Raw genomic sequence first — 27,196 nt, forward strand, 5'->3', positions numbered from 1 at the left:
CCTTTTCTTGAATCTCTGGACGAGCAGCCAAGTCATATCCAACGTAACTCAAGGTAAGACTGGACGTCTCGGTTCCATTAAGGTAGAGGGAAAATGCATGAGCCGTTATAACCTCTTCGTCGACTTTCTCCCCTGTTTTTCCCATGTCGATCATTAACTGAAGGAAGTCATTCCTGTATATCGGCTCCCTTCGTCTGATTTCTAAATTTTCTGCAACAACTTTTCTAAAAAACTGGTCTATTTCTTTTGGAACTAATTTGAGCTTCAAGGGACGACCAATAGCGGGAAAGTATTGCCAGACTAAAGTTGTTAGCGATACCCCTAACGTGTTCCCAGTAAGCTGATCGAAGGCACTGGGAGTTGTTTCATCTTCGAAACAGTGACCTTCGATGCCTAAACCAGCGTTCGCTACAACTTCACCAGTGAATCTTAAGAATAACAGTTTCAATTCGACTTCGTACTTGTTCTTCGTTTCTAGTTGTCTGTTCAAGAAATCTTCGAATTTCTTACAGACCCCGTTGACGGCTACCAAAAGAACCTTCAATCTGACGTTAGTAAACGCGTAGGTTAGACGTTTTCTTCCGTTCAGCCATGCGTTTCCAGTGGAGAAAAACGGATCTTTAGCCGAAAGGGGATCCATATTTGGATCGACTTTGAATGCATTTTCGTGGAAGCTCGAGAAATTACTTTGCAGCACGGTTTTTACTAAATTAGGCTCTCGAAGAATTAGCGATGGCATTGTTCCGTTGTATATTCCGACCATGCTGTAATCTTTGTGCTCGTTATATACTTTTCGAATAAATTCGACAAAATGTATTCTTTTCATTGCTACGGGTAACAAATGGCCCAGGATTGGAACATATCCTTTGGCAGTTGGAATTCCATTTCTCTTCCAATGGTTGTATCTCAAATAGAAATAAAAGCACAATAGCAAGAACAGTCCTGTGAGGAGCGTGAAAAATGCTGAAGCCATCTTTCACCACGCACGGAAACAATGTTGTTAAAGCACTATTACGAATCAGCACATCTCTAACAGTCTCGAAAGCACAATGTAGAATGATCGACCTATTACTAAGCAATGAGACTTTCTTAAGCAAGTGGGTAGCTCTTGCACCGAAGGCGTTTCTCCCACTTTGCTTGTTACGATGCATATTATATACATGTATGCGATCAGATTTGTCGATTAATATCGGCTATCTCAAAAACGTATGTGAAAGATATATTATTGGTGTTTATCTATTACTGAATTATTTGTTTTATAGTTTATCGAGAAATGGAATAATACATTACAACGATACATGTATATGTAATTGATTTTTCGTACATATAGGCCATATGGTACTGATAACAATATCACGTAAGCGCAAGCACGTGGAACGAAATAGTATTGCAAATCTGCATTGTCTTCTCCGAATACCGTGAGGTTATTGAAAAACCTGATAGTTATATAAAGTGGAATAAAAATTACTGCTATTTAATATGAAAATGTTTCTCAATTGAATAACTTTTTTAATCTGCAGATAAATAGTTTAATGCCTTTTTGTGAAACTCGAATTGTTTTGTGGAAGACACGAAAGTAAAAAATACAACTAATTACATCGAATTATATATTTTCCAAAATCACTGATGCTTTATTTAAAAAATCTATGAATACGCCTAACAGTTTTGTAACACAACATTTCGTGAATAAAACCTCTAGTGATATGGCCTTGAAACATGCGAGCCTACAGTTGTGACTCTACATGTGATTGTAATCATACAAACATTATCTAAGTGGCTGCTTCCGCCACTGATATCCCTTGTACGCACTATGTTGTTTTTCTCTGAATTGTGCTTTATTATGTTTGACGCAGTGGCCTTTTTCGAGTAATGAACTTTATGAAAGCTCCGCTAAGTAACGCTCAGATTTGTAATTTATTCTTCTTCCACAGTGATACATCCTGAAATAGTGAGTGAGAGAGAGAAGGAGCGTCCTTCTGTCCTAGGCTAATGGCTAGGCTCTACGAATCCTGTTAAGTTTTCACGCTAACTGCACGAAACTATCGGAAAACTGTTTTGTTTCCCGAGAAACTTTAACTCTATTCCGTTTCGAGGTACAGCACGCGTAATATACGAAAGATAAGTAATGAAACAATACGTCCACAAGAATTTTCATATTTGATAGGCAACTTCCAGAAAGCAACTTTTCTATTTAATCACGAGAAACTATACGAAGTAATATGTAGCATTGATCGCGTTTATTTTCACAGAAATTTAATCTGTTAACCAGAAGAAACGAGTTAGCTAGTTACTCAAATTGTCCATTCTGTGTTTGAGTCTCCCTTTCCTCCCATTATTTATATGTCGTTTTATTTGGTCATAAATGATTTAAATGATCGCGTTAGGTCCAGAAGGGACAGGACGGTTAGGTTCCCAACAGCGGGCACACTCTAATAGATGTTTACTATCGCTTATCATTCTACACTCTGTTTCAATGCCGTTTTATTACACGGTATGCGAATCACAAGATCAGCTAGGTCGTAGTGATTAACTATGTATCATACCACTATCATAGCACGATGTATGTATGAGCACAGCATATTCTATTTAAAATGATTTAAAACTCAATTGAAATTGATGAATCTGTAATTCCGCAATTTACCAATTGACGGTGTAATAAAGTAACGAAACACTCAGAATCTTTTATTTCTTTATCTGTAAAGGTTGTCACTTTCCGGAATGTGAAATTACTATATCTTATATTTGGTAATTTGCCTGAGTCTCCTTCAGGCGACGGAAAGGATTAGAAACAATTCCGATTAAGAAACGACTCAGTCAACAGGCTAATAGATCGCACATAAGTTACAAGAAAGCTAATACGATATATATAGAAAATATAGAATGTGTATGTGGACATACGTCCGTATATATTTGATACATTTGTATATATTTGACTTACCTAGCAATATAAGACAGGGGAAACCGCACCGGAAACTCGTTCGAGTCCCTTCGTTCTGAAGCACAGGATATATATCAGCTCTCGACACACTCTCATAAATTCTATATATCGTATACTTTTTAATTTTTCACGTTCATACATCTTCCATGCTAATATCACGTTCAAAATTTGCTCTACTGTATGATTTCGATAATATCAAATTCCCGCCGCTAGTGAGATGCATATAATTGCAAATCGCAATTTATTATAAAATGTACAAAAATAACATCGTTACGATCATTTTATTTTGTAATCTGCCCATTAAAAGAAGAAATACTGTAGTGACTAATACATTACATAGAAAATTACAATATATATGTTCTTCTTTATATAACACATAAAAATGTTTTACATAAAAATAGTCAATACAGCAAAAATAATAATTTGACTTTATGTAGTACAATTTTGTATAGATATTAATACATGCATTGAAAAGTGCAACGATAACTTCAAAGCTTGGTGATATATACCCAAATACCACCATTTACTTCCGCCAGAAAATGATTCGGCAATATTTTCAATGGGACTTGCGTTCTTGGTGATAATTCCAATTTGTAGTTCCTCAGCAAACTAGCCAAACAAGCTTTCATCTGCAGCATAGCTACTCTCATTCCAACGCAGATTCTTGGACCCTCGCCGAAAGGAAGGAATGTCATTTTTTGTATAGTTTGCTTTCTCTCTTCGTTGAATCGTTCCGGATCGAAAACTTCTGGATCGGTCCAATACTTCGGATCACAATGCAGTCCCTCAGAGGGTATGATTATATTCGTCCCAGGTTTCGCACGATAGGTTAATCCATCTGAGCCTTGTAGCACAAACTCCTCTGTACAAATTTTATGCATGAAACCTGCAGCCGTGTGACATCTCTGAGATTCGCTAATCACTTGATTCATATATGTCATCTCCTTCAATGCTTCGTACGTAAAACCTCCGTGTTTTTCGATCTTAGACATCACTTCGTTTCTCAGCTTTTCTTGAATGTCTGGATGAATGGCCAAGTCATATACAATGTAATTTAAGGTAAGACTGGACGTCTCGGTTCCATCAAGGAAGAAGGAAAGTGCATGGGCCGCTACAACCTCTTCGTCGACTTTCTCCCCTATTTTTTCCATGTCGATCATTAATTGTAGGAAATCATTCCTGTATATCGGCTCCATTCGTCTAATTTCTAAGTTTTCTGTAACAACTTTTCTAAAGAATTCGTCTAATCGCTTAGGAAGTAATTTGAGCTTCAACAAACGACCAATAGCAGGAAAGTATTGCCAGATTAAATTTGATAGTGATGTGGTTAACGCGTTTCCTGTAAGCTGATTGAAGGCATTGGCAGTTGTTTCATCTTCGAAACAGTGACCTTCGATGCCTAAACCAGCGTTTGCTACAACTTCACCAGTGAATCTTAAGAATAACGATTTCAATTCGACTTCGTACTTGTTCTTCGTTTCTAGTCGTCTGTTCAAGAAATTTTCGAATTTCTTACAGACCCCGTTGACAGCTACGAAAAGAACCTTCAATCTAACGTTAGAAAACGCGTAGGTTAGTCGTTTCCTTCCGTTCAACCATAGGTCTCCGTAACAGAAAAACGGATTTTTGGATAAAAGAGGTTCTGCATCCGGATCGATTTTCAACCCATTTTCGTGGAAACTCGAGAAATTACTTTGCAGCACGGTTTTTACTAAATTAGGCTCTCGAAGAATTAGCGATGGCATCGTTCCGTTGTATATTCCGACCATGCTGTAATCTTTATACTCGTCGTATACTTTTCGGATAAATTGACCAAAGTGTATTCTTTTCATCAATACGGGTAACATGTGGCCGACGATTGGAACATACCCTTTAACAGTAGGAATTCCATTTCTTTTCCAATGGTTGTGCCTCAAGTACAAAAACAAACACAATAGTAGGAACAGCCCTGTGAGGAGTGTAAAAAATGCAGACACCATCTTCTACCGCAATGTTGTCAGAGCACTATTCCGAATTACAACTACTCGAACAGTCTCGGGAGCACAATGTGGAATGATCGGCGTATTGCAGTGGAATCCAGCTCAGGCTCTCATGGTTGAATCGTTTCCTCCCACTCTACTTGTTATCGTACGAGTGTTTACGATCAAACCTGTATACTGTTATTGTCTGTCTTAAAAATCTAAAATAATATTATATTTCATGCCTTTATCTATATCTCTGTTATGTTTATGTTATTTAATGATAACGTGCGAGGAAACACAGAAAGAAAAATATATATATATATACATGATGGTACATGTATGTAGATAACATGACAGTTATAAGCGTATCATTTCAATGTCACATAGGTGTCATTGATAGGAACGGAGCTGTAAACGTTGTATCAGAATGATGCTCGTACCGATTGTATTATCCTCTGTCAATATCGCGTGCTAATGTAAGTAATTAATAGTTACATAGTGTGTACTAAACTTACTTACTAATGTAGTATCGTGGAAAAAAGGCCTGTGGCGGCCTCGATAGCAAATACCACCACTCGATACTAATTAGTGTCAGACGATGGCAGTGCAGTAGTTAGTGCCTTAAGTTACGAACGTTCGGAACCCGGCTTCGAATCCAGCGACCGGAGTCCGATTTTTCTTCCACGATAAAAAAATGAGAAGAAAAGCAGCCGTACCCAGCAGCGACATCTACAGTCTAAGTATTACGATACTACACTAATATTTAATATTAAAATATTTCCTAAATAAATGAGCTTTAAGTAATCTATAGATAAATAGCTTAATACTTGTTTATGGAAGTTAAATATATGATTCCAATTGGAAGAAAAATAGATTTAACCTTCACAGATTAGCTATAAGCACACCAAATCACACACTAGAAGAAAAATCTAATTACCCTAAATTATATTCGCCCCGAAATCACTGAACCTATATACAAAAAATCTGTATATATATATTTACCAGTTCCGCGATAAAGTATGTTGCTAATCCCCGTGGTTGATCGAACATTGCAATCGTTCAGAGTTTGTTATATTTTTCATATGGTATGTTGACTAAGTAAGAACTAGCTATCTAGCTGGAAGAAACCACCCACTAATGTGGGAAATGATTACTGGGACGATTGCTAAGAACAAAGGATTATTATCATTTATTAATGAACTATCGAAGACGAGATCTAATTCGAGACAACAGGCATTTATTGGAAAGAGCAAGTGGCGACTACGAGTGTTGACTAGGAGGAGGACAACTAGGAATTAAATAAGGCAAAATTAGAGAATATAATTTATTATCAGTAAAGAAAGATAGCAGGGATAGACAAATGCCATTAAAAGTCGTAACAGTGAAGCCATACAATAACTTCAAAGCTTAGAGATATATACCCAAATTCCATCATCTACTTCGGATAATATAAGGTTTGCCGACATTTTCAACGGGATGTGGGTTTTTGGTGATAATTCCAATTTGTAATTTCTTAACAAATTAGCCAAACAAGCCTTCATCTGTAACATAGCCATTTTCATTCCAACACAAATTCGTGGTCCCTCACCGAAAGGAAGGAATGTCATTTTTTCTATTGTTTGCTTTCTCTCTTCGTTGAATCGTTCCGGATCGAAAACTTCTGGATCAACCCAATATGTAGGATCAGAGTGCAATCCATGAACGGATATGAATATCTCGGTGCCAGGTTTTGCGCGATAGGTCAACCCATCTGACCCTTGCAACTCGAATTCTTCTGTGCACACTTTATGCATGAAGCATACAGCTGCGTGACATCTTTGAGATTCGCTGATCACTTGATTCATATACGTCATGTCTTTCAATGCCTCGTACGTTAAACCTCCGTGTTTCGCAATTGCAGATATCACTTCGTTTCTCAACTTATTTTGAATGTCTGGATGAACAGCCAAGTCGTATCCAACGAAACGCAAGGTAATGCTGGATGTTTCGACTCCGTCAAAGAAAAAAGAAACTGCATGAGCCGCTACAACCTCTTCATCGATATGCTCCCCTGTCTTTTCCATGTCGATCATTAATTGCAGGAAATCATTTCTAGGTATTGGTTCGTTTCTTCTGACTTTCAGATTTTCTGTGACGATGTTCCTAAAGAATTGGTCCACTTGTTTAGGCAGGAATTTGATCTTCAAGAAGCGATTGATAGATGGAAGGTAGGATCTGATTATAGATAATAATGATTCCGCTAACATATTTCCAAAAAGTTGATCAAAGGCATTTGCATTTCGTGCATCTTCAAAGCAGTGACCTTCGATGCCAAAACCAGCGTTCGCCACAACTTCACCAGTGAATTTTAAGAATAACGATTTCAGTTCGACTTCGTACTTGTTGTTCTTCCCTAGCTGTTTGTTCAGGAAATTGTCGAATTTCTTGCACACTCCGATGACAGCTGTGAAAAGAACCTTCAATCTAACATTGGAAAACGCGTAGGTTAGTCGTTTCCTTCCGTTCAACCATACGTCTCCGTAACAGAAAAACGGATTTTTGGATAAAAGAGGATCTGCATCCGGTTCGATTTTCGACCCATTTTCGTGGAAGCTCGTGAAATTACTTTGCAGCACGGTTTTCACTACATTAGGGTCTCGAACAAGTAACATTGGCGTTATTCCTTTGTACATACCGACCATGCTATGATCTTTGTACTCTTTGTATGCTTTTTGAATAAATTCGGCAAAATTCATTCTTCCCGTCATTAGGGGTAACAGGTGGCCCAGGATTGGAATAGATCCTTTGACAGTTGGAATTCCATTTCTCTTCCAATGGTTGTGTCTCAAATACAGATAAAAGCACAATAGCAAGAAAGCTCCAACGAGGAGCGTAAAAAATGGATAAGTCATCTTTTGTCAGCGGAAATGATATTGTTAAAACACTATTCCAAGTCACAATTACTCTTGAACTCGCGGTTGTACAATGTACAATGATAAGCATAGTAGAGAGCAATCCACCTTAAACTCTCATACTTGGTGCGTTTCCCCTACTCCGTTTGCTGTAGTATATATTATATTCAGTTGAACTTCTCATTTCTTATCGTTTGCTTTAAAAACAAAATATATCGACTGATAATGCGTTCTATAATGCGTTTATCTATTTGTGATTTACTTTCATATTCTGCTGTAATAACACACTAAAATAGAAAACGGTACGTGTATAAATCGCTGATGCTGCATTATGTAATATGTAGGCGATACGGTATTAGTAGTTGTATCATTTCAATATATATATATTTTATGGAATAAAATTAAGAATAGGAAATTGGAATTGAAACGTTGAAATTGGAATAGGAATGAAATTTTATCGTTATCAAAAGCGTTATCAGTATCGAAATGTGGTAGTTTACTAGTCTGTATTACTCCGTAAAGATCTAAGAATTGTATTGAGTGAAATTAAGCAAATTACTTTCATTTGAAATTAAGGTATTTCCTACGTTTTTCTAACCAATCTATGGTTGATTAGTTTGATCCTTTTTTATGGAAATTAAATACATCCAAAAATATATGATCACTTTCGGAATAAAGATAAATTATATACTTTCTTGAATCATGTACAGTTATACCAAGGAGTAAAAGAAGGAACTAATTACATCAAATTATGAACTTGTTGAAATCAGTCAATCTTTATACAAGAAGTTTATCGATATATTAAACAATTTCCGAGATGATCATGTACAACGATTTAAATGGGTCAATCTATATAAATAAAATAAATTAGGTTTCAAGTGCTTCGACATTGAAAAATACAAGCTTAAAGGTTTGACACTGTGTGTTACTGTAATGGATCAGCCATTATTTAATTGAATTCTTACGTCATTGCCATATCCTATGCGTGTTAGTTCCTATTTAAATTGTGCATTGAGTGTAACTATATTTTCTGTTACAGTTCTACCGTGTTTAATGCAGTGGCCTTTTCGAAGTTGCGAAGTTTATGAAAATTACGGTAGGTAATGCGCACATTCGTAATTTATCCTGTTTCAAATATGAGACATACTCTTTACTCTTCGTACGATATGAATATTAATAATTACATTACGTATGGTGACGCCTAAGAGGAGAAGATACTACTATATTTGATATTTTTCCTATGTCTCCTTCAGACAATACAGTCAGAGTTAAGCGACGATCCACTCGATAAATGAAATTATTTTTGAAACTCAAATGTTGAAAGAACAATTTAATTTAATAGCGAAGGAGATCGATCTCTCGGTGAATTTTGCGCTCGTGGAAGTCTGCTAAATGGAGCTTAGACTCAGATCGCTTCCGATAAGGTGTCCTCTCGCCTCTCTTTACCTCGCTGGTCTTTGCCAAAGGCAGCCTCTGGTAATTAAGTCGAGCCCACAGCAACGTCGCTTCCATTGTGTTGGGCAAATGGGCTGTTTAGCCCGGACACATGACTTCATCCCCCTGTTATTGTGCATGTACCGACGCAATCGATCACCACCCTTGCTTTATTCTCGCCATCTCAACCCCACCATCCTCTATCTCTTCTCCCTCTCTTTTTCTTCTTCGACTTTCCACCGATTCTGTTCCAACCCTCTTTTTCTCTGGGCTAATTCTGCCCTCCTTTCCATCAACCTCGATGTCTCGTCGGGCCTTCGATAATCGCGTAACATTAGATCGGAACATTTAAACGAACAGGTAAAAAAAAAGTACTCCGAAAGTTGATTCGAACGAACTCGGTTTGTCGTAATACGGAAAAGATAGACACTCGTCTCGTAGCCGAATGACAAAAACTCCCGTGTCAGTCTCTGTGCCGAAACCCTAGAAACATCCGGACGGAGGATTTGCTAGAACAAGTTTCCAGTTCGAGTCGAATCTGGCCGAATGAAACGTGATTCGACGGTAGTAATACGTGGTGTATGTTTTCTCTTTTTCGAGTACATGCCGTCAAACAGTCTAGGCACAGATCACACACAAGAGGAAAACGAAAATATTGTTCCATCAAGATACATTTTGTTTGTGTCGGCCAAGTGGCGCTCTGTCATCTCTTTGTACGTGTATACGACCACCTCTGTTGAAGTATACCCGTCTGAAAGATGGGAAATCCAGTTGAAACGAATTCAGGAAAATTCTCTCTAAGGAGTGGACGACGATTCGTGCTGCTTTCCCGCAAGAGTTTCTGCGAGCTCTTTGACACCGGATGCTTTGAAAACGTGCGACGAATATATAAAATATGTCACTTTAGCGGTAACTATTTCCTTGGATATAAGCAGCACTTTTTGACACTATCGAGGCGGAATTACTTCTCCTTCAAGATCGTGTTTTTCCAGATTTTCATTCGAAGCATGAGATCTTTCCATATATACATACGTTACATACATAAACTAACTAAATACTTCGGAATTTTTATGTTTATTTAGATAAAAGAAATTTGCTCGCTATATTTTTGAAAGACACGTTTGGCCACAAATTCGTTCAAACTTGTTTGCAATTATATCTTCCGTTGTTAAGTTCGCGTTAACTTTCAAGTTGTTATATTCCGGAGGAATAGCAGACAGCTCATAACTTCGGAGCGTCGAACGAATCTAGTTTCGCGAGAAACTTTGGCGACACGGTGAACTTTCGCGACACGTTGCGAATATTTCACGTACGTGAAAAGAATGTAGGATGTGACTGGCTGGTTATTTTGTAGGTCGAGAAGGGAAAACGAGATGGTTCCGCAATTGATGACAATCGGTATCAATTACCATCGACCACGTACGATTGTCTTCATGTAAGACGGATATTGAGCGCTCCATCGACGGTACCCCTTGTCCTTAAACCACGTTTCTATCGATCAGATGTGGTTTGGAAACCACCTGACGCTTCGAGGATCTGCCTCGTTCCTGAGGAATTACACGATGTTCACCACAGATGCACCGATCCTTCGGTGAATAATGGCCTCCCGAACTAAGGAATCTTGTCACGAATTCTTAAAGCGATAAATCAACCGACGCTAAATACAACGTTCCGACGTTGTGAATTTGCGAAAAGCGAACGATGGATGTCTAATTGGGAAAAAATGTTAACTAGAATCTTTCTTTGCATTATGAAACATCGTTGGCGGAGCAATTGCTGCTTTAATAAATTTATGACGTATGGAAGTTGGTTACAATTATGCGCTTTCAAATTAATAGTGTAATTATTCACGGGCGGCGATATGTGTCGCGCTTTCCACAAAATGTAATAAAGTAGACAGGTGGTTTTCAATGCGCCTGGCGACCGACCTCTGAAATGTCCGACAGAAAATAAAGCTCTGATATGTCGGTGTTGAAGCTAATAACTTAATTTATAATGTAATCAGATAATTTTTAGTAACAGAGAGAGAAGGGAACATCTATCTTTTTCTGTAATGTTTAATAAAATGTTAACAGAGAATAACGCGAGATACTTTCCTGTTTTCGTTCTGGAACAATATTACATGTGAAACAATCTTATTTTGAATAAGACGTATGTGTCTTATATGTCTAATACGTTATATAACGTCTAATATTATACGATGTTATGTAAAGTAATCTTATCTTGTTACACACACATTAGTAAACAGTGGAATATAATTCTCCATATCAAGAAACTATAAGTATAAGTATCTTTTTCATGACTATTCATTTCAATTTATCGAAATCAGAAATTAAATCGACAAGCAGAAAATTCTCTGACATAAGAGACATTTATTATAAGGATACATTTAAGTATAAAGAAGTTAATTCTGAGAGAATTTTCGATCAAATGGGCATTAATCTACATATTACTATGAACATCGTGCGTATTTGCATTCCTCAGACGAATATTCTCAAACTCAGCATCTTCAAATACCCTGGCGACGTCATTCTTGTAATTCCATAATGATTTGTACTATAAAATATTTATATTTACTAAATGACTGTGACTAAATATTTATAATTACACAAAAACAGTTTATATTCATGAAATAAACATTAATATTGTATTATTATTTATTATTACGGATATATATATATCTGTTTAATACATCTGTTTTTATATAAATATGAATATAAATATTTTACAGGAATGTTATTGATAAATGTATTTTTCTCGACCATCATACACAGCGTATCTTTCCACTTATCAATTAAACGCTGCTTGGTAACACGTGGCAATGACTTGGATGAATCTCTACGCAGTTATGGTTCAAATCATATACATACACATTAACAGAAATATTTAATCATTATCGGAATGACTTGCGATAAATTTTTATCCAACATTTATTACATGAAGGTTAAGAACTGTTTTTGCAAGCTAATCCGTGTATTTGTACATCTTTCAATTTTTCACAAATGCATAAGTATCAGCAATCTATTTGTAAAAAATCGATTTTCTCAGTGATTCGATCGACGATGTGTGTCTTCTTCGAAATCCTGATACGAAGGTATCTTCCATCTGGCACGTGTAGCATAATTTTCTTATGTTTCATTCAGTGGCATCCTGGATAAAGATACGGTTTGGCGAGCAACCTTTGCCGATTTATTTCGACACCAAATCCGACAGAGTACTACGACAATTTCGGGGTAGCCTCTTAGCCACGCAAGGCTCACGGTACCTGAGTTTTCTCTGCGTTCGTTCTGAGAACCGTAAACTAGAACAAGCTGCCATGCCCTCTCTGTCTTCTCTCGAGTGTGACGAAGTGGTCTAGAGTTCACTCTCCTCTCTTTGCATTCAGAAGTCTCTCTTCCTGTCCATCCTCTTTTGCCGTTACTTCCCTTGTCGTTTCTCCGTTTCTCCAATGTTCACGGATTTTAAAATTACGCCGAGGTCATCTTTCGAGCGTGTCGCACTCGCAACAAGTTCTCCGCTACTTTAAAATCGATCTGTTTAATCCTCGATCGTTAACGTTGTATCGTGGATAATCCACAAGATTTTGGGATGAAATACTTAATTTTAAAATAACTAGCTTTAATTTCTGTTCTGTGTTTTATATAATAAACACCATGGTGTGCAGTATAAAGTACAGAAAAAATGGAATAAAATGAAACATAGTGAAAATTAAATCGAATTTAATCTATCATAATCACCTACGAACTAACAATCAAGCATTAGTTCGATATTCCATAGGTCTCGTTTTCTCTCGTCTCGTATTCTATGATCAACGAAGAAACGAATTATTAATAAATAACAGAAATTAGAAATATTTGGAAATATATCCATATACGTGAGATAAACGACGATGATCGAGTTCAAACGAGCGGAAGGATTTTGGAAAGTTACACTACGGGAGTGGAAGCTAACTCTAGACATATTAGCGTTGGCTGGCGATGTCGTATCGTGCACAAAAGAGCGCCACTAGGGCGGAGGGAACAGAGTGAGGTCAGTGCATTTTATCGGGCGTATTTTCACGGAGCGGCAACACGAGCTCGCGGCCAACAGCATGAATGTTTGATGGAGCGAGTCAGATCGCTCGGAAGTAGCAGAGTTGCTTCTCTCTCCAATATTAGCCATGATAACGTCACTCGTCGATCAAAATGAAAGGTCCGCTCTTGTGCGGGAAGCCACGGGAAGAAAAAAAGATCAAATGAATAAGTGACTGACAGAAAAAATCCGGGATAGAAACGATAGGTAGAATCACGATCCCTGCGAAGCTGCAGTTTCAAACATTAAAAACTCGATCGTTTCCTTGTCCAGTCATTTTTCTTGTTTACCGCATCGTGACTAAAGAGAAAAAAGAAAAAAAAAAAGACGAATCGTGATTAAGCGAAAATTCGTTCGTTCGTTTCAAGGTCTATTTCATTCTCCGTAATTGCTTTGGATATATTTATCATTTGTGTATCATTCAAGAAAATTACGAGTCAGAAAATTTATGCCTGAATGTCGTGTAGATAAGAAAGCGAGGACAGATCGTAGAACAAGCTGCATGTTAGTACGAGATATACCTAGCATGGCGCCAGGTTGAGAAACTCTGTGCTGGCGCCAGGTTGGCTGGAACCTGACACGCGATCAATCAACCCGCTGCCCTGTCCACTAGCCGGGTTTACCTGCTGGTTTACCTCATCACTTTAGTTTGAATTCGCGCTCTAAATGCGCTGCATAATTTCTGCCTGCAGAACGGAACTAAACAGAAACTTTTAATTAAAATAGCGAGCAGTTTGTTCGTCCGAAGGGTACGGCGAATTTAACGAACGTAGTTATGTACGAACGCCCTCTCAATTAAAAAACTCTTCCAATGATTCTCGAACAATAAAACGTTTAGACGGAGCTTTAACGCTTATTAAATAAAGATTAACGATCACTTGTTCGCAAATTTACTACATTAAGATACTGTATTTAAATTGACGTAAGTTTCTCCACTTCCTCGACTGTTCCTTCGATGATGTCGATCTCTAACCTCTGCTGACATCGACTATCTGATGTAATTTCTACTCTAATTTTCTTCTTACGACGATGACACGTAAGAAATTCCAGTTCATCGAAACGCGAAATATATTGGATATATTTATGAATTTAGATCAACGATAACTTTCTTACAAATTTACATACGTACCAAGAAATCGTGCTCGACCGACGTAAATACACCGATTCTTCCACGATGTCGTTTTCTATTCTCTACTAACATCGTGATCTTGATATAGTCTGTACCCTAATTTTCTTTTAACGATGACACGTAAGAAATTCCCACTCAATAAAACGTCAAATATATTCAATATATTCGGGTATCTGCGTTAGGGAACTGCAAAGTAGCATCCTCGCCCCTAGCTAACTATGTATATCGTCGTGTAAATTCACCTTCCGTGAGGATAATCTCGACTCAATGGCAAATCCCATTGCCAAGCAATCGCGATATCAAAACCCACTTCTATATAATGGTCTGTCGTTAGTCGCCGATCGAAACGCGATACTGGTTGCCCACGTCCATTCCGTTAGTATTCATATTAATTCCTCGAATATTGTTTTCGGTAACGAACGTTGACTGCGCAGCTACAGTAAAATGGAATCGAGTCACGTGATTCATCCTTGGTGGGCAAGATCAACGTCCCTGAATTATTTCCAACGTCACGCGTTTTGCGTAAACGCCGTTTATTCTATCGCAAGTTCTCCGTTTTGCTCGCCAGAGTGAAGAATAAGACTCTTGTCTCTTCTTTCTCGTTTAACAGGAATCGTAGCTCGCACGAGGATGTAAAATTAGATCAAGTAGGACCAAGGTAACTTCCTGTTGTAACGCGAGAACGAATGGAAGACGAAAGGAAAAAGGCGATGTAAAATGCGGGTTAGATGTTGCGAACCGTTTTATTTTCATTGGCGAGCGTAGTTAGCGCGTGTCGCGAGAAAAGGGCGCGCGGAAGTACCGTCTTACCTGGCACGAAGTAAAATCTCATTTGGTCGAAGAACGAAAGGCGTGTATGTGTATATATAGGAGCGGCCAGACAGGATAAAATTACGTCGAGTCTGTCGTCTTTACGAGGTACGCCATGGCGACAGGGCGTCGTACGGCTGGTGTAACAAGCAGAAACCAGTAAATTACGTCTTGGCTTACCTGGCCGCTGTTGCACACGGCGAAATCCATTTCGGCCCCGGCCGCGTGTCTCTTGGCCCGAAAGGTTCTCCGAACCCTGAAATCTTAATTCGAGTAGAAAGCTTGCAGCGATAAGATCGAAGAAACGACATGTTGTTCCTGTGAGATTGACAAAGATAATAGAAAAATTGCAAAGAAACGAAAGAAATAAAATGTGAAATAGAAGAGTCTATCGTTGTTTTATAAAGACGATGATCACTAGAAAGTCAATGGGAATTACGTTGAAAAGATTCGCATCGACCGAAGGTTTTCGTCCTGCTTCAGAAAATAAAGTCTATTTCCCTTTACGGCGCAAAATATCTGGAGAGATAGAGAGAACGAAGGCGCGAAGAACTAGAAACCTATTTGCATTCAAATCAAAAATCTTAATGACGAGATTCTTGTCGGCGCGGGACTCGTCTTCGATTTAGAAGATCTCGTCTTTTCCTTGGAGCTAAGGGGGAGCAAATGACATCTCTCTTATCGAGTCGACTAGCTACTTTTAGACGCTGTATGCAGTCAGATAAAAAATCCGTTCAACTTTCTCGTCGATAGAACTCCTATCTTCGCTCGTTCTTCTAGTTTTTCTCCTTTCTTCTTTTTTTTTTTTTTTTTTTTTTTTTTTTTTTTTTTTTCTTTTCTATTTGACGTTTGACGTAGTGTGTGTTCACAGTATCGCACATAAATCGAAGCGACGAGCTCGGAAAACTGTATGTTGTTCTTTTTTCGTCACGCGCGCGTTATTCATATAAATATTTTATCATCGTACGTTTGATATCTCTGGTCCCGTTTTGATTGATATTTCCGTAGGCGTACGCTTACATACCTTTACAAGCCTCGCTGGTAGCAGGTTATCAAACGAAGAATCTGTCCTACAGCTGTAGGGTAAACTCGATGTGTGGAGGTTAGCAGGGTTGTATGCTTCGAACGAGCGACATTGCGATATCGAGCTCGAGTTTACCATACATAAGCTCGACGGTTCGACGACGTCACGATTTTCCGGCAGGTGATATCGAGTCCCGCCGGATTTTCGCGGGCACAGTCGAGATTGGAGTCGGTAACGCCGCGTCGACGATGTTTACCCAGACACGAAGGGGTGAAAACGATCCACCAGGATTCGGTGTGTACGTGCTCGCAAGAGTACTCACCGAGTTCTGTACCGAGAGAAACTTACCACTCGTTTATATATCTATCGACCCGCGCGAACTTCGACTACTTTGTGAATGCGGCAAGAGTTCAACGGCCCTCGGGAATCGAAGCTACACGGGATAAGAGAAATTCGTAGCTGCAAACAACGCGCGACTAATTTGAAAATTTGCTATCATTTTCCCTGCAACTTGGGGTAGCCTACAGGAAATTGGGGCGCGAAATTTGTCGACCGGACCGGTGGCTACCATCGTTCTGATAATTCGCCGCACGATGAATCATGATAATTCCACGTGATGGGAATTATACGTGGGAATATACTCGGGAGACGAAAATAACCGAGGCCGACTGCTGAATTCGTTGTCCACCCATCGTTGTTCCTTCTTACCTTGAGCCTAACGATCCGTGAAATCATCCGTTGAACACGAATATACTGTTATAAATCACGGCGTATTTAGCGGTTAAAAGCTGCGTTTAAGGTTATTTTATGAATGGCCACGGAGGTGGAACGAATATCTCGTGCCCAGTGCTCATACGTTTCGTGCTCCAGCAAGGGGTTGTTCCAGTTTTGGATAAGCCGCTGAATAAAGGCAAGAGTGGAGTGGGGTGGTCATGGCGCCCGTTCGTCTGCCGCTCCTGGTCGATGGCTTCCTTCAACCCCTCCTGGTTTCCCGGTGTTATCTGCAAACTTCTTAGTATCGGTATCGCGGTATTCCTAGCCGGTCATGATTCATTCATACCGGTAATAGTGTAACTCGGCGATCAGGAACATTATCCGAATCGCGTGCAATCAAGGAAAAACGAACTGGAGGAGCCAACAGAGTTGAACACGGTGTTTCGACTGGGTAAATTTTATTGATTCAAACTCGCCAACGCCGCGCGTTTATCAATTTTGCATGTCTCGATCCCGAGCCACGATTGTTCTACCTGCCTCTTTTATGCATTGTTCTAACGATGGGTTTTATCGTTTCGATTAAAAAATAGAAAAAAAGGTGGGGAAAAATCGACTTGCTTCGTTATTCATTGCATCATTATTCTTTTTGAAAGACAGGGAAAACATCTGTTCGTTATTGTGATGTCTTGGCGAGACGCGTCGGCAAACATCACCCTATGCTGACAGGGAAAATGTATTGTTAATATTTGCACCTATCGCGCGTTGGCGCCGATCAATTTGAAACTTGTTACTCGATCAGAGTCGGAACGAAATTTGATATAGATGATGGAAAGTTGTGGCATTTACCAATGGAACATTATATACGCACGCGTCCGTTCCGTGAATATTAATGAACGGATTGCAAATGAAAAAGCTGAAACAAAAATTTCGTTCGGATACGTAGCTACATTTTCGAACTCGTTTATTATATCTGTATATGTATATATATCAAATTGAACATACCGCATATCTGTGTTACAAACGTATGACAAATTGGAATAACGTCCCAATTTTAAATACGGGAAATAAGCTATACGGTTCATTAATCTTTAATAACGATATCATTAAACGAATTTATCGTACGATACGTTATTCTGTATCGATTAGGAAGCCGAACGTTATATATATATATGCATATTTCGGACGATTTTCAGACTAAATTCACGCACCAAGTCACGTCACTATTCAAGATTTTGTAACGTTATCTCCTATAGAATATTCCGTTCGCGTGTGCGCTATGCACAGTATGCTTTTTGGCGAAAATAGTGCATCGTAAAAGGACGTTCTTCCTTGCTTGGGATTCACCGTCTTGCAGTAGCGTAGCGATGCGCACGTGTTTCTGGAAAATTAAATCACTTTAGTAATACTCGTTCTCTCCCTTCCTCCCTATCTCTTACAGTCGTTACGCGGCACGAACATTTTCCTCGATTTCGAACCAAATAATAATCATCTTTTAAGCTGTCGTCGCGTTAAGAAAAGATGACCGTGAAACGATGTTTGCGTATTCTACCTGCGATTTCGACTGTGTCTGTTTTCGGTCGAGTAGCGCCGCAAATCGTATTATGCGTTTCTAGTTCTTGTAATTCTCAAAGCAACGAACGATGCAGATAGACTCCTCCTGTTTTCCGTGGGAGTGTTACACGGCTGTGCTTGTTCGAATAACATTGAATTTACAACGCGCGAAACGAGAGGAACTAGGTAGAGGATATTCAGTCAACATCTGCGCATTATTCCCGAAAATAGATTCGTTGAAAATTGGTAATCGATCTTGGTGTATCTGCGTGGCGTTACGCCAATGCACGCTGCACACGTTCGAAATTCCGATCAGGAATTTCTGGAACTCGAACTCTACTACGATTTCTCGCGATGTAATCCGAATTCCCATGAAATATGTATGTCGCAGATAGTTCGTACATAGACGATCGAATTAACGGGAGATCATTTCCCTGGGTATTTCTCGCTTCTGATCCGTTACGGTTCACTCCGGTTGATCCGCTGAAAGAAATGCGTGCCAGTAAAGCAGGGCCGTATCAACGTCACACACTTCGTTTCAAGCGACACTATTCTCGATACTATTGTGTAAGCGAGTCAATCTCTTTTCACAATGAGTTTACCGATCGCGTGTCCCTTTTGTATTCCTCGCTTGTATCGACGGTAGACTCCCTTACGCGTTTCGATTCAGAAACGTCGCAGCTCCATTCGATTTCTCGGTTGTCTTTTTCTCCGATTCGAACGGGTGATTTATGCGCGCGATAACGCACGATCGACGATACGAATCGATTAAACGAATGAACGCCGCGCTCTGCAGGAAATTCTTGGTGCGGCACCGCGAACGTGAGATCATCCAGTGTCCACACCCACGCACAATTCACCAGTGACGTCAGTCCGACAGAACAGCAACGCGAGTGGCCGGTCCCAGAAGAATGTCTCCGTTGCTATTGGATCGCTTCTGGTTTTCTCTTCGTCACAGTCCATTTACGCCCGTCCACTGCCGCGTTACCGGCTCTCCCTCGATCGTGCATCTCGACTGGTTCTCGCGAGAATACCCGTAAATTTCGCGTGAAAGTGATCCCTCGTCTCCGCTCTTTCAAAATTTTCACGCAAGATCAACGAGAAATAGAAGATTCTTGTGCACGTGAATGGATGGCGCCGGTGGGTTCAATTTCCGGCAGTTTCGCCGTTGAAAACTTTACGATCGAACCACACGTCGACGAAAGAATTGTCAAACGCTCTCCTCGATCGCACGTTTCTATAAAATTCCAAGGCGTGTGTCGTGATGGACAAATCGATGCGAGCGGATTTTTACGAGTCGTCGAGTGCATCGAACGTTTTTACATAACGCACAGGCTTCACCTCCGAATATTATCTCGTATAACGTAGGTCCATATCTCATCGGTCTGTGTGTATTGTATACTCGTGCCTCGCACACGTGCTTGGATAGCGTATATATGTGCGTGTGGCATTAATTTACGCGCATTTCGCGATAATTGTGCAGAATCGTATTGTTACAGCCGCGGTGTGTCCAGCGTGTTACGCCAAATCTTTTGTTATGCAGATGTTTCACCAAGTTTTGTTCTCAACGGCGCATAGCGCCTTTCGTTACGGCATATTATTCGGTTTCGTGGTCGGAAGCTGAAAGAGTAACGACCTTAAGTTACGTGGCATGCCGAGAGCAATTTAACACGGTCCACGTTTCGGGTGTTTTTCTTCTTTTAATAGCTATATTCTTCGTGTACGTTCCTCGTTGCCTTTTTTCTCGTTTCGTGATAAAGATTCGTAAGATCGTAAAGATCGAGAGGATGAAGCGAATAAGATATCGTTTCTGTGGAAGGGTTGAAACAGCGACGAAATTTCAGTCGACGAAGGGTAACGATCTTTATGGCAATTTAAAACGATTATCTTCTCCTTTTTATTCTAGGCTAACTGCGTAATCCCGCGACTTTTGTTTAATCCGACCTCCGTTGAATCTGTTGATGCAGGTAGTCGGCATCGAGGCGTTGCCAAGGTCACGAGGGAGGAGCTGAGGTCATCGCTGCACCTATGTTGTGCGGCGAACTCCTGAACGGTGGCTTCGTCAGTACCGGAGCGGTACCGGTGATTCCCTACGGTCTCTTAGGATTCTGGTTGCCGGGTTGTCTACGTGCTACCAGTCCCACTTCTCTCAACTCGTCTTATCTGACCTTGTTGGCCGAACTTCTGGCCACGGGCCACCTGGATCATCGAAGCGAACTGATGGACCTCGCGAAGAGGAGCCGTCAGGCTCCCACCAACGGGGCGGTCGACCTTGACCTCGACTTGCACGCCGACGACATCGATGAGAACGTCTTTCTCGGTGAGTAATCGCCTATGTTTGTTACTAGGAAAATGACGCATGATCCAAACGTGAAGGTATTTTTCATTCGTGATTTTCAACACCGTCGCGATTTCCTCGCGGACCAAGTTTTCTCGATTTAACGAGGACAAGTTATCCGTCAGTGTGTAATTAACAGTATTAGGTCAAGGAGAATCTTTTCCATTAAACGCCCGGTACGTTTCTCGATAAATGCATGCATTTTAATAAGACGCTTTGAGTATCGAAACGCGGATACTTCTAACTCGGCATTATAATCAAATCGATTTTTCACGGAACACCGGATTTCTTTGTCTTTTGTGCGCGTACTTTTAACGAACATCCCTCGAGCCAGTTTCGATATAAATAGTATATTGAATTCCGTTTCTGTCGAACAATCGGTCGAACACGGTTTTACCGGCCCGCTCTACATACGTCGAACAAACAACATCCGATGTACGAGTATCACGGTATTATAACGGCTCTATTTCGAAAGTGAACATTCCTTGGTAACGAAGGCGTCGTATTTCGCGTTAATGGGCAATACCCTGGCATGACGACATCGCGAAAGTAGTTGCGCGTTGGCAGAAGTGAGTGTGGCGTAGGAATCGCGATTGCGACTATGGGTAAATATGTCTGTTGGCTGAGAAATCTCTGTAATATTTCTCGTTTTTTCGCGCGGTCTCTTGGCACGATTTGTAGACTGATGCACCAAGAACCTACGTACATGTATATAATACGTTTGACAAATTTCACCAGCAAACTCGTATATTAAATCTCGATTAGAACGAAAGAAACTTTTTCGCGGAATGACGCAGAATGGCTCGCGATGCACGCGTCCATTTAAATCGACGAAAAACACAGATACAGGGCGTAGGTTTATTTTAACTCGCGACCTTCCAGTCGGCTCATGCATTTCAATCATTCTCGCGACAAAACGTTCGCGACGCTCATGGCACAGCCCTATAAAAGATCCAACTTTTTGGCGATCGACCATTCAGCCCTGAATACCCACGAAGCCTGGCCGGCATCCAACTTCTTTTCTTCTTCTCCATCCTTTTTTTTTTTTACTTTTCCATCCGATTCTTTCCTTTCCTCCAGTCCTCCGAATTCGCGAGAACTCGGCCTCTCCTCTAAATAATGGAAGAACGTTAACAATCTTTGCAGCTGTTTATCAAGATTTAGACCCCAACGGGTCGTTGGGCGAATGTACCGCGCTATCGTTGTTCCCTTTCCGTCTCTCGACGAGAATTTAAGGGTGTCCTATATTAACAGGGAGCTTCCTCTAGCCAGACAGATCGTGATTCTTGGCAAGCTCTTTCGGTTCATTACGTCTGTCGTCGGCGCGCGACTTTTAATTCCGTCGATTCTTCTTCGAGATTCTTCGCAGTTTCGCCATTCCGGAAAACTTCCTTTCGACGCTGGAAAGGAGTAACACCGATGTGCGACGCGAAATAGGATCTATAAATCTGGATTTTCCAAGCAACAAGTCCAGCTGTAAACAAAATTTTTGTCGATCCTCCAGCCATGAGATTTATGTTCGTACGTGTGCAAGCAGACTTCGCCTTAGCTGGACTCTGCGGGAGTATTAAGCTTCCCCTGGACAAGCCGCTTTCTCCCAGTCGGGTCATCCTTCTTACCTCGGCTACATCGACCGAACCATGCAGCATCCCGCATTTTGGTTTTCCTTCTGCTTTTCGAACTTTCAGGAATCTTAATAAATCGTTTCGTGACTCAAACCTATTCCGATAGTGGCTCCCGAGAAAAATGGACTATCATCGTAGATCCTTCGGGATCTTTCGAGTAAAAATTGTCCGACACTCTACTTTCTACTGCTCTGAACGCTTTTAATCCGAGGATAATATACCTCTATTGTCGCGCTATCTGCCTAACGGCCGACGATTACGGTAATTTCTTTTTTGCGATTCGTTGGAGAGAAAACGATTTCAGTGGAAAAGAGCAGACCATCCTTTCCCGGTTACATGTAAAGTGAGAATTTTTATTACGATATACCTGGAAGTATGAAAAGGTAGAGACATAATATAGTTTCAGTATGAAAGCAAAGGTATAATTAAATATACTACAATAATCCCAAGTTATTATAGTACAATACATCACAATACACAGCTGTCGTTGAAGAACATAACGCGATATCTTCTAATATCTTTGTATTCTCTTCTTCTCTGTCTTTCCACTTCTTCCACTTACTTCAAACTTCCTTGAAGTTTACACTTATGGAGCACAGTTGCAAGTAGATTAAAAGCAGAATAAATTCCACTTTGATAGGATGAAAACAAAGTTGATCAATTGACCAATCTTGTTTACTTTAGGAATACGATTAGTACGATTAAATTGACCATAAAGAATATGGCGTTATTCTTCAAATAGAAGCGTTTATATATTTAATCCATTTACGCATTCTTTTATCAACTAAAACTCTGTCACTCGTAATAGAAAGTCACCTGAAGTTCTCGTTTTCTCAGCACGTTCAAACCTATTACCCAGAAATTAACATCAAGCAGAACGAAAGCGTCCTCGCTCGATCAGACGATCGATTAACGCCTCGAGGATACTAGCGCCTAGATAACTTCCGGTGATCGTCGAAGGAAATTTTGATCTCGCTCACGTACCACAATACACGAGTTACAAGCTTGGCATAATTCACGTAACAAACTCGTGGCCTATTATGGGGGCTGATCGAAGGTCCGCTCTGCGTTAGACGTCCCTAATTGGAATACTATTCCCCATCCGTCTTATTCGACGGAATAATGCATCGGCTGGGAGACTGAGAGCTCGGGGCATCGAAAGTGGATTTTCGTGGTCCGCTCCAAAACCACTCGTCCTCTCTAGCCTGCAAAGTGGATGCGAGTTTGATGACAACACTCCGTTGCGTCGTCGCCACACGGCGGCCGAAAGTTGTCGAAATTGAATCGAACTTGCCAGCTTTCGAGCTACTTTTATCGGTCATCGCTTGCTGGTTCCCCTTAAGCCGGTCCGCGCACAAAGAGGCAATAACCCGCGTAGTCGTGCCTGGCTAAAAATAATTCTCATTCGAAGTCCTCTCGCGATATTACATTCGCTGGAACGAATTTACCGAGCGGGAACAGAGGCACAAAAGAAACGGTTTTCCGGTTTATTGTGGAAGAATATGAGAACACGTGGCATAATTCAACTGCCGCTAACTTTCTGCTACTCCGAGCAAAAATCGGGTAACTACCTGCTATGAAGCTTCAGAATCGCGTTTACCAGATCTTTTACATTCGTTTTTGTAAACGACTGATAATAATTAGAGATGTTTGTACATTTATGGGATTTTTAAGCGCACAAAGAAACATAAAATGCACGTAACATGCAAAAGTATACGAAATATTAGATCAAGTGTTCCCTCCAATATACAGAGTGCGATTGAACATTTGAAATTGTAGATGAACGAATTCATTCTCTTGATGTCTAAAATGAATCCCGTAAGCAGCGCTCACTTTTGTACTCACACCCTGTGTAGGAGTTGAAATAGATTTTTATTTACGTTCTATTCCTTCGATTGTTCCCATAAAAATGTGAATTTAGAGTTAAAAATAGCCGGTACACGTTGGATTTTTCAATTAATCCGATCGGATCTTAAGATTCCAAAGAAACTCTTCGAGAGATTGAATCGAACCGTGGGGTTTGTTACTCTTATCAGTGACCAGTTAAACCGTGACAGTTTCTGAACACGGAATGGTCTGTTGGTCACGACCAGGCATAACGTTTGGCTGATGAAAATACGAGGAATCGTGGGCGGCGCAAGCATGTTTCTTGATTATCTGAGGAATCGACGGAAACACGGTAAACACGAAACTAACAGAGTAGGAATAAGAGAGAAAAAAGAACGAAAGTAAAATCGAATCGATGCTTTCGGTACGTATTGGAAATTACTCGGCAAATTAATTCGTTTGGCCGAGCAGCGAGTATACCATTTCGCTGATGTATTCGAACGACAGATTGTTCTCTTCCTATCGATTGAATAAACGTTTCAATCTATCCTCCCCGTTTCGTTTTGTTTTCCACGTTCCACTTCGAAGGGAAACGATAGAATATGAGCGCACGCAAACCTTTGTAAATAAAAAAATAAAAAATGAAACGCGGGGCGGAAGATAGAACAAAAAGAAAACATACAAAAGAGCCGCGACAGAGTCGATTTATAAATATATCCTTCACGAGGTTAAACAATCGCGCGATTCGAGGTCGCGCTCGGCAGGGGATAAAATTGAGAAACGAGATGGAATCACAGTCTTTGACGAGGATTGAACGTGAACACGTAAATGGGGTTACACGTTTTACTACAGGAGACCGATCAAAGTGAAAACGAAATACACCGGTTGATGTAGCAGAAGCATAGAAAGACGTGATATCTGTCCATGATGGGAGTTAATAAAATTGATTTGCTCTGTATAATACAGTGATACAAGATGAAAGACGCGTAAACACGCTATGTTACGTTACTCTGTGCGTCGTTACAACCCTGGACGAAAGAAGATATAAAAATCCTATTCGATAAGCGACCGTGTAGAACGAGCTTGTAAAGACGTGGAAATGCGTTAGCACTAAGAGGAATGGATGCATGGAAAGCGCATTGCGCTGTGGGCGAAAAAAAAATTGATTTATTCGGCGAGAAAGCATCGCGACACAAAGAAGTATTACAGCTCCCTTTCTCCGTGTCGAATAAATGCTTCAATCTGTCGGGGATACTTCTCCTTCACTCCGAAGCCGTCTAAAATATGGGAATACGTGTGCCATTCGACAACGACTACGACTCGCGATGGTTACGAGTGGGTTGAAAAAAGATGAAGAAGCAACGTGGCGATGCATGAGACAGACGCGAGATAATGAAGAGAAGAGAAAGGAAGGAGGTGAAGGGAAATGATGAGAGAGGTAAAAGGGAGCTAGCGAAACTCGACAATGGAGAAGGCTTCCTAGAACAGACCCCCGATGTTAGCGGCGAGTGAATGAAGCGAGACACATACAGAAAAGCGAAATGGGAACAATGGCCGCGGTATTATTTTCTGTTTGCTGCGTCAGACCAACCACTCACTATCTCCCCCGTTCGTCGGTGTTCGTCCACCCCCAGTTTCTACCATTCTTTCTTTCTCTCGACGCTTCTCCCTTTTTCTCCCTTTTTCCCCTTCGATCTTTCTCTCTTCCTTTTTCCGTCTGTCTTTCTAACCGTGTTCGCTCCTTTTTCCCGGATTGCTGCAACGCCACTACCATTCCGGACCAGAATCCAAGATTACGGGCTCGATATTTGCCAAATAAACGAATAATCTCCGCCTGGCTTCGCTGTTTCGTTCGATCGACCGAATAAATCATCCCCCTGCTTAATTTCCTTGGCTGGTTCGTCTCATCGGGGCAAAAAGGGCGTCCTTCGTTATCGAATTTCCTCGATCGTGTCGCGAACGTGCTCGTTTAATTAAAAGAAATATTTATCCCGTTAATTCTTCCTCTCTTTCTACAGAGGTAGAACTTTTCAATTGCATTTCCTCCTTCGCTACCAAAGCGACGTCGGATAGAAATATTTCGCCAAGGTAGATTGTCTCGAAGAATTTTAATCTTTCCAACGAATTGCTAACAACTGTTGAATCTGTACGCGTACTTCGTAACAACGTCGTTTTACAGGAAATAGTCGTGGATCTTATTATCCCTTTGAACGCTCGAACATTGCAATTTTTATAAGGTCCGTGGGCTGAAAGGCTCGTGGGCGAAGATCGTAGATAATGAACGCGATGTTTCTCAAATAAACGGACATTAAATAAATCTCCCTCGTATACTGATCGTTTAACCCGTGGGGGATGGAGACGGATAGTATTTACTGCTCGAGTTTATCGATAAAGTTTGTCAAAACACCTGTACCTCGAAATTAGTAATATCCACGCGAATCAATCGATCTTCGTGTCTTCTTATCTTTAATTCCCGTGGTAAAATTCGCCCATTGTAGAAAGCACAATGGGCACGAATTAATGCTAGATCAATAATTAAAATGTTTCTATTCGTTGGTAACTGGAAATCCGTCGATAGTTTCGAAGCCACAGGGTAATTGCACGGTCCTGTTCATTTTGTTCACGTTCGAGATTTATTTCTTCTTTCGTTCGACCGTCTCCATCCCGATCACGGAAAATCCGACGGAGACGTCCTTTTGTCGTTAATCATTTCCGTGCTCCTCGTCAGACCGTCTGCCCTCCCCCTTGGAAACGAAACTGTTCTCGCAATTAAGCGTATTCAAAGGAAAGACCTCGTTTCCTGCGGAGCACTCCGTCTACACGTGCTTTCGGCATTGCTCGTTTCGCGGCTAATTCTCGGCCTTTTCCTTCGTTCCGTCAAAG

At 40.5% G+C, this 27,196-nt stretch overlaps 4 protein-coding genes across 10 annotated transcripts in view; 1 reads left to right on the forward strand and 3 right to left on the reverse strand.

Moving 5' to 3' along the window:
* Window positions 1-4: 4 nt before the first annotated feature.
* LOC100740883 (probable cytochrome P450 28d1) lies at window positions 5-1,081 on the reverse strand (the record flags this gene model as incomplete). Its single annotated transcript, XM_003484514.4, has 1 exon — window positions 5-1,081. A coding segment is annotated over exon 1 (969 nt), but the record flags the coding sequence as incomplete, so codon positions are not given.
* Window positions 1,082-2,885: 1,804 nt separating this feature from the next.
* LOC100743048 (cytochrome P450 9e2) lies at window positions 2,886-5,105 on the reverse strand. Its single transcript, XM_012380739.3, has one exon. It carries the CDS (start codon window positions 4,915-4,917, stop codon window positions 3,427-3,429), a length of 1,491 nt encoding a protein of 496 aa, XP_012236162.1. The 5' UTR covers window positions 4,918-5,105; the 3' UTR covers window positions 2,886-3,426.
* A 1,107-nt stretch (window positions 5,106-6,212) lies between these two features.
* LOC100743168 (cytochrome P450 9e2-like) lies at window positions 6,213-7,892 on the reverse strand. The gene has a single exon (XM_003484533.4). It carries the CDS (start codon window positions 7,788-7,790, stop codon window positions 6,300-6,302), a length of 1,491 nt encoding a protein of 496 aa, XP_003484581.1. The 5' UTR covers window positions 7,791-7,892; the 3' UTR covers window positions 6,213-6,299.
* Window positions 7,893-8,739: 847 nt separating this feature from the next.
* Window positions 8,740-27,196, forward strand: part of LOC100742927 (protein Fe65 homolog) — a 128,622-nt gene continuing 110,165 nt past the window's right edge. For 4 of the 7 annotated variants that reach the window (XM_033318365.1, XM_024364606.2, XM_024364603.2 and 1 more), the window contains exons 1-2: window positions 8,740-8,886; window positions 20,491-20,843. In XM_033318365.1, the coding sequence (XP_033174256.1) occupies window positions 20,552-20,843 (292 nt within the window). In that variant the 5' untranslated portion in view covers window positions 8,740-8,886; window positions 20,491-20,551. Of the gene's footprint in view, window positions 8,887-19,647; window positions 19,664-20,490; window positions 20,844-27,196 lie in introns of those variants that run through there. The other 3 variants (XM_024364600.2, XM_033318377.1, XM_033318368.1) reach the window with 2 other exon arrangements.

Source organism: Bombus impatiens, unplaced genomic scaffold, assembly GCF_000188095.3.
Source record: "Bombus impatiens unplaced genomic scaffold, BIMP_2.2 scf_0017, whole genome shotgun sequence".
In the NCBI taxonomy this organism is placed as follows: Eukaryota; Metazoa; Arthropoda; class Insecta; order Hymenoptera; family Apidae; genus Bombus; species Bombus impatiens.

What these genes read in the sequence shown, in the direction of transcription:
- LOC100743048 (XM_012380739.3), bottom strand. Translation starts at nt 4,917, where the DNA reads ATGGTGTCTGCATTTTTTACACTCCTCACAGGGCTGTTCCTACTATTG.
- LOC100743168 (XM_003484533.4), bottom strand. Translation starts at nt 7,790, where the DNA reads ATGACTTATCCATTTTTTACGCTCCTCGTTGGAGCTTTCTTGCTATTG.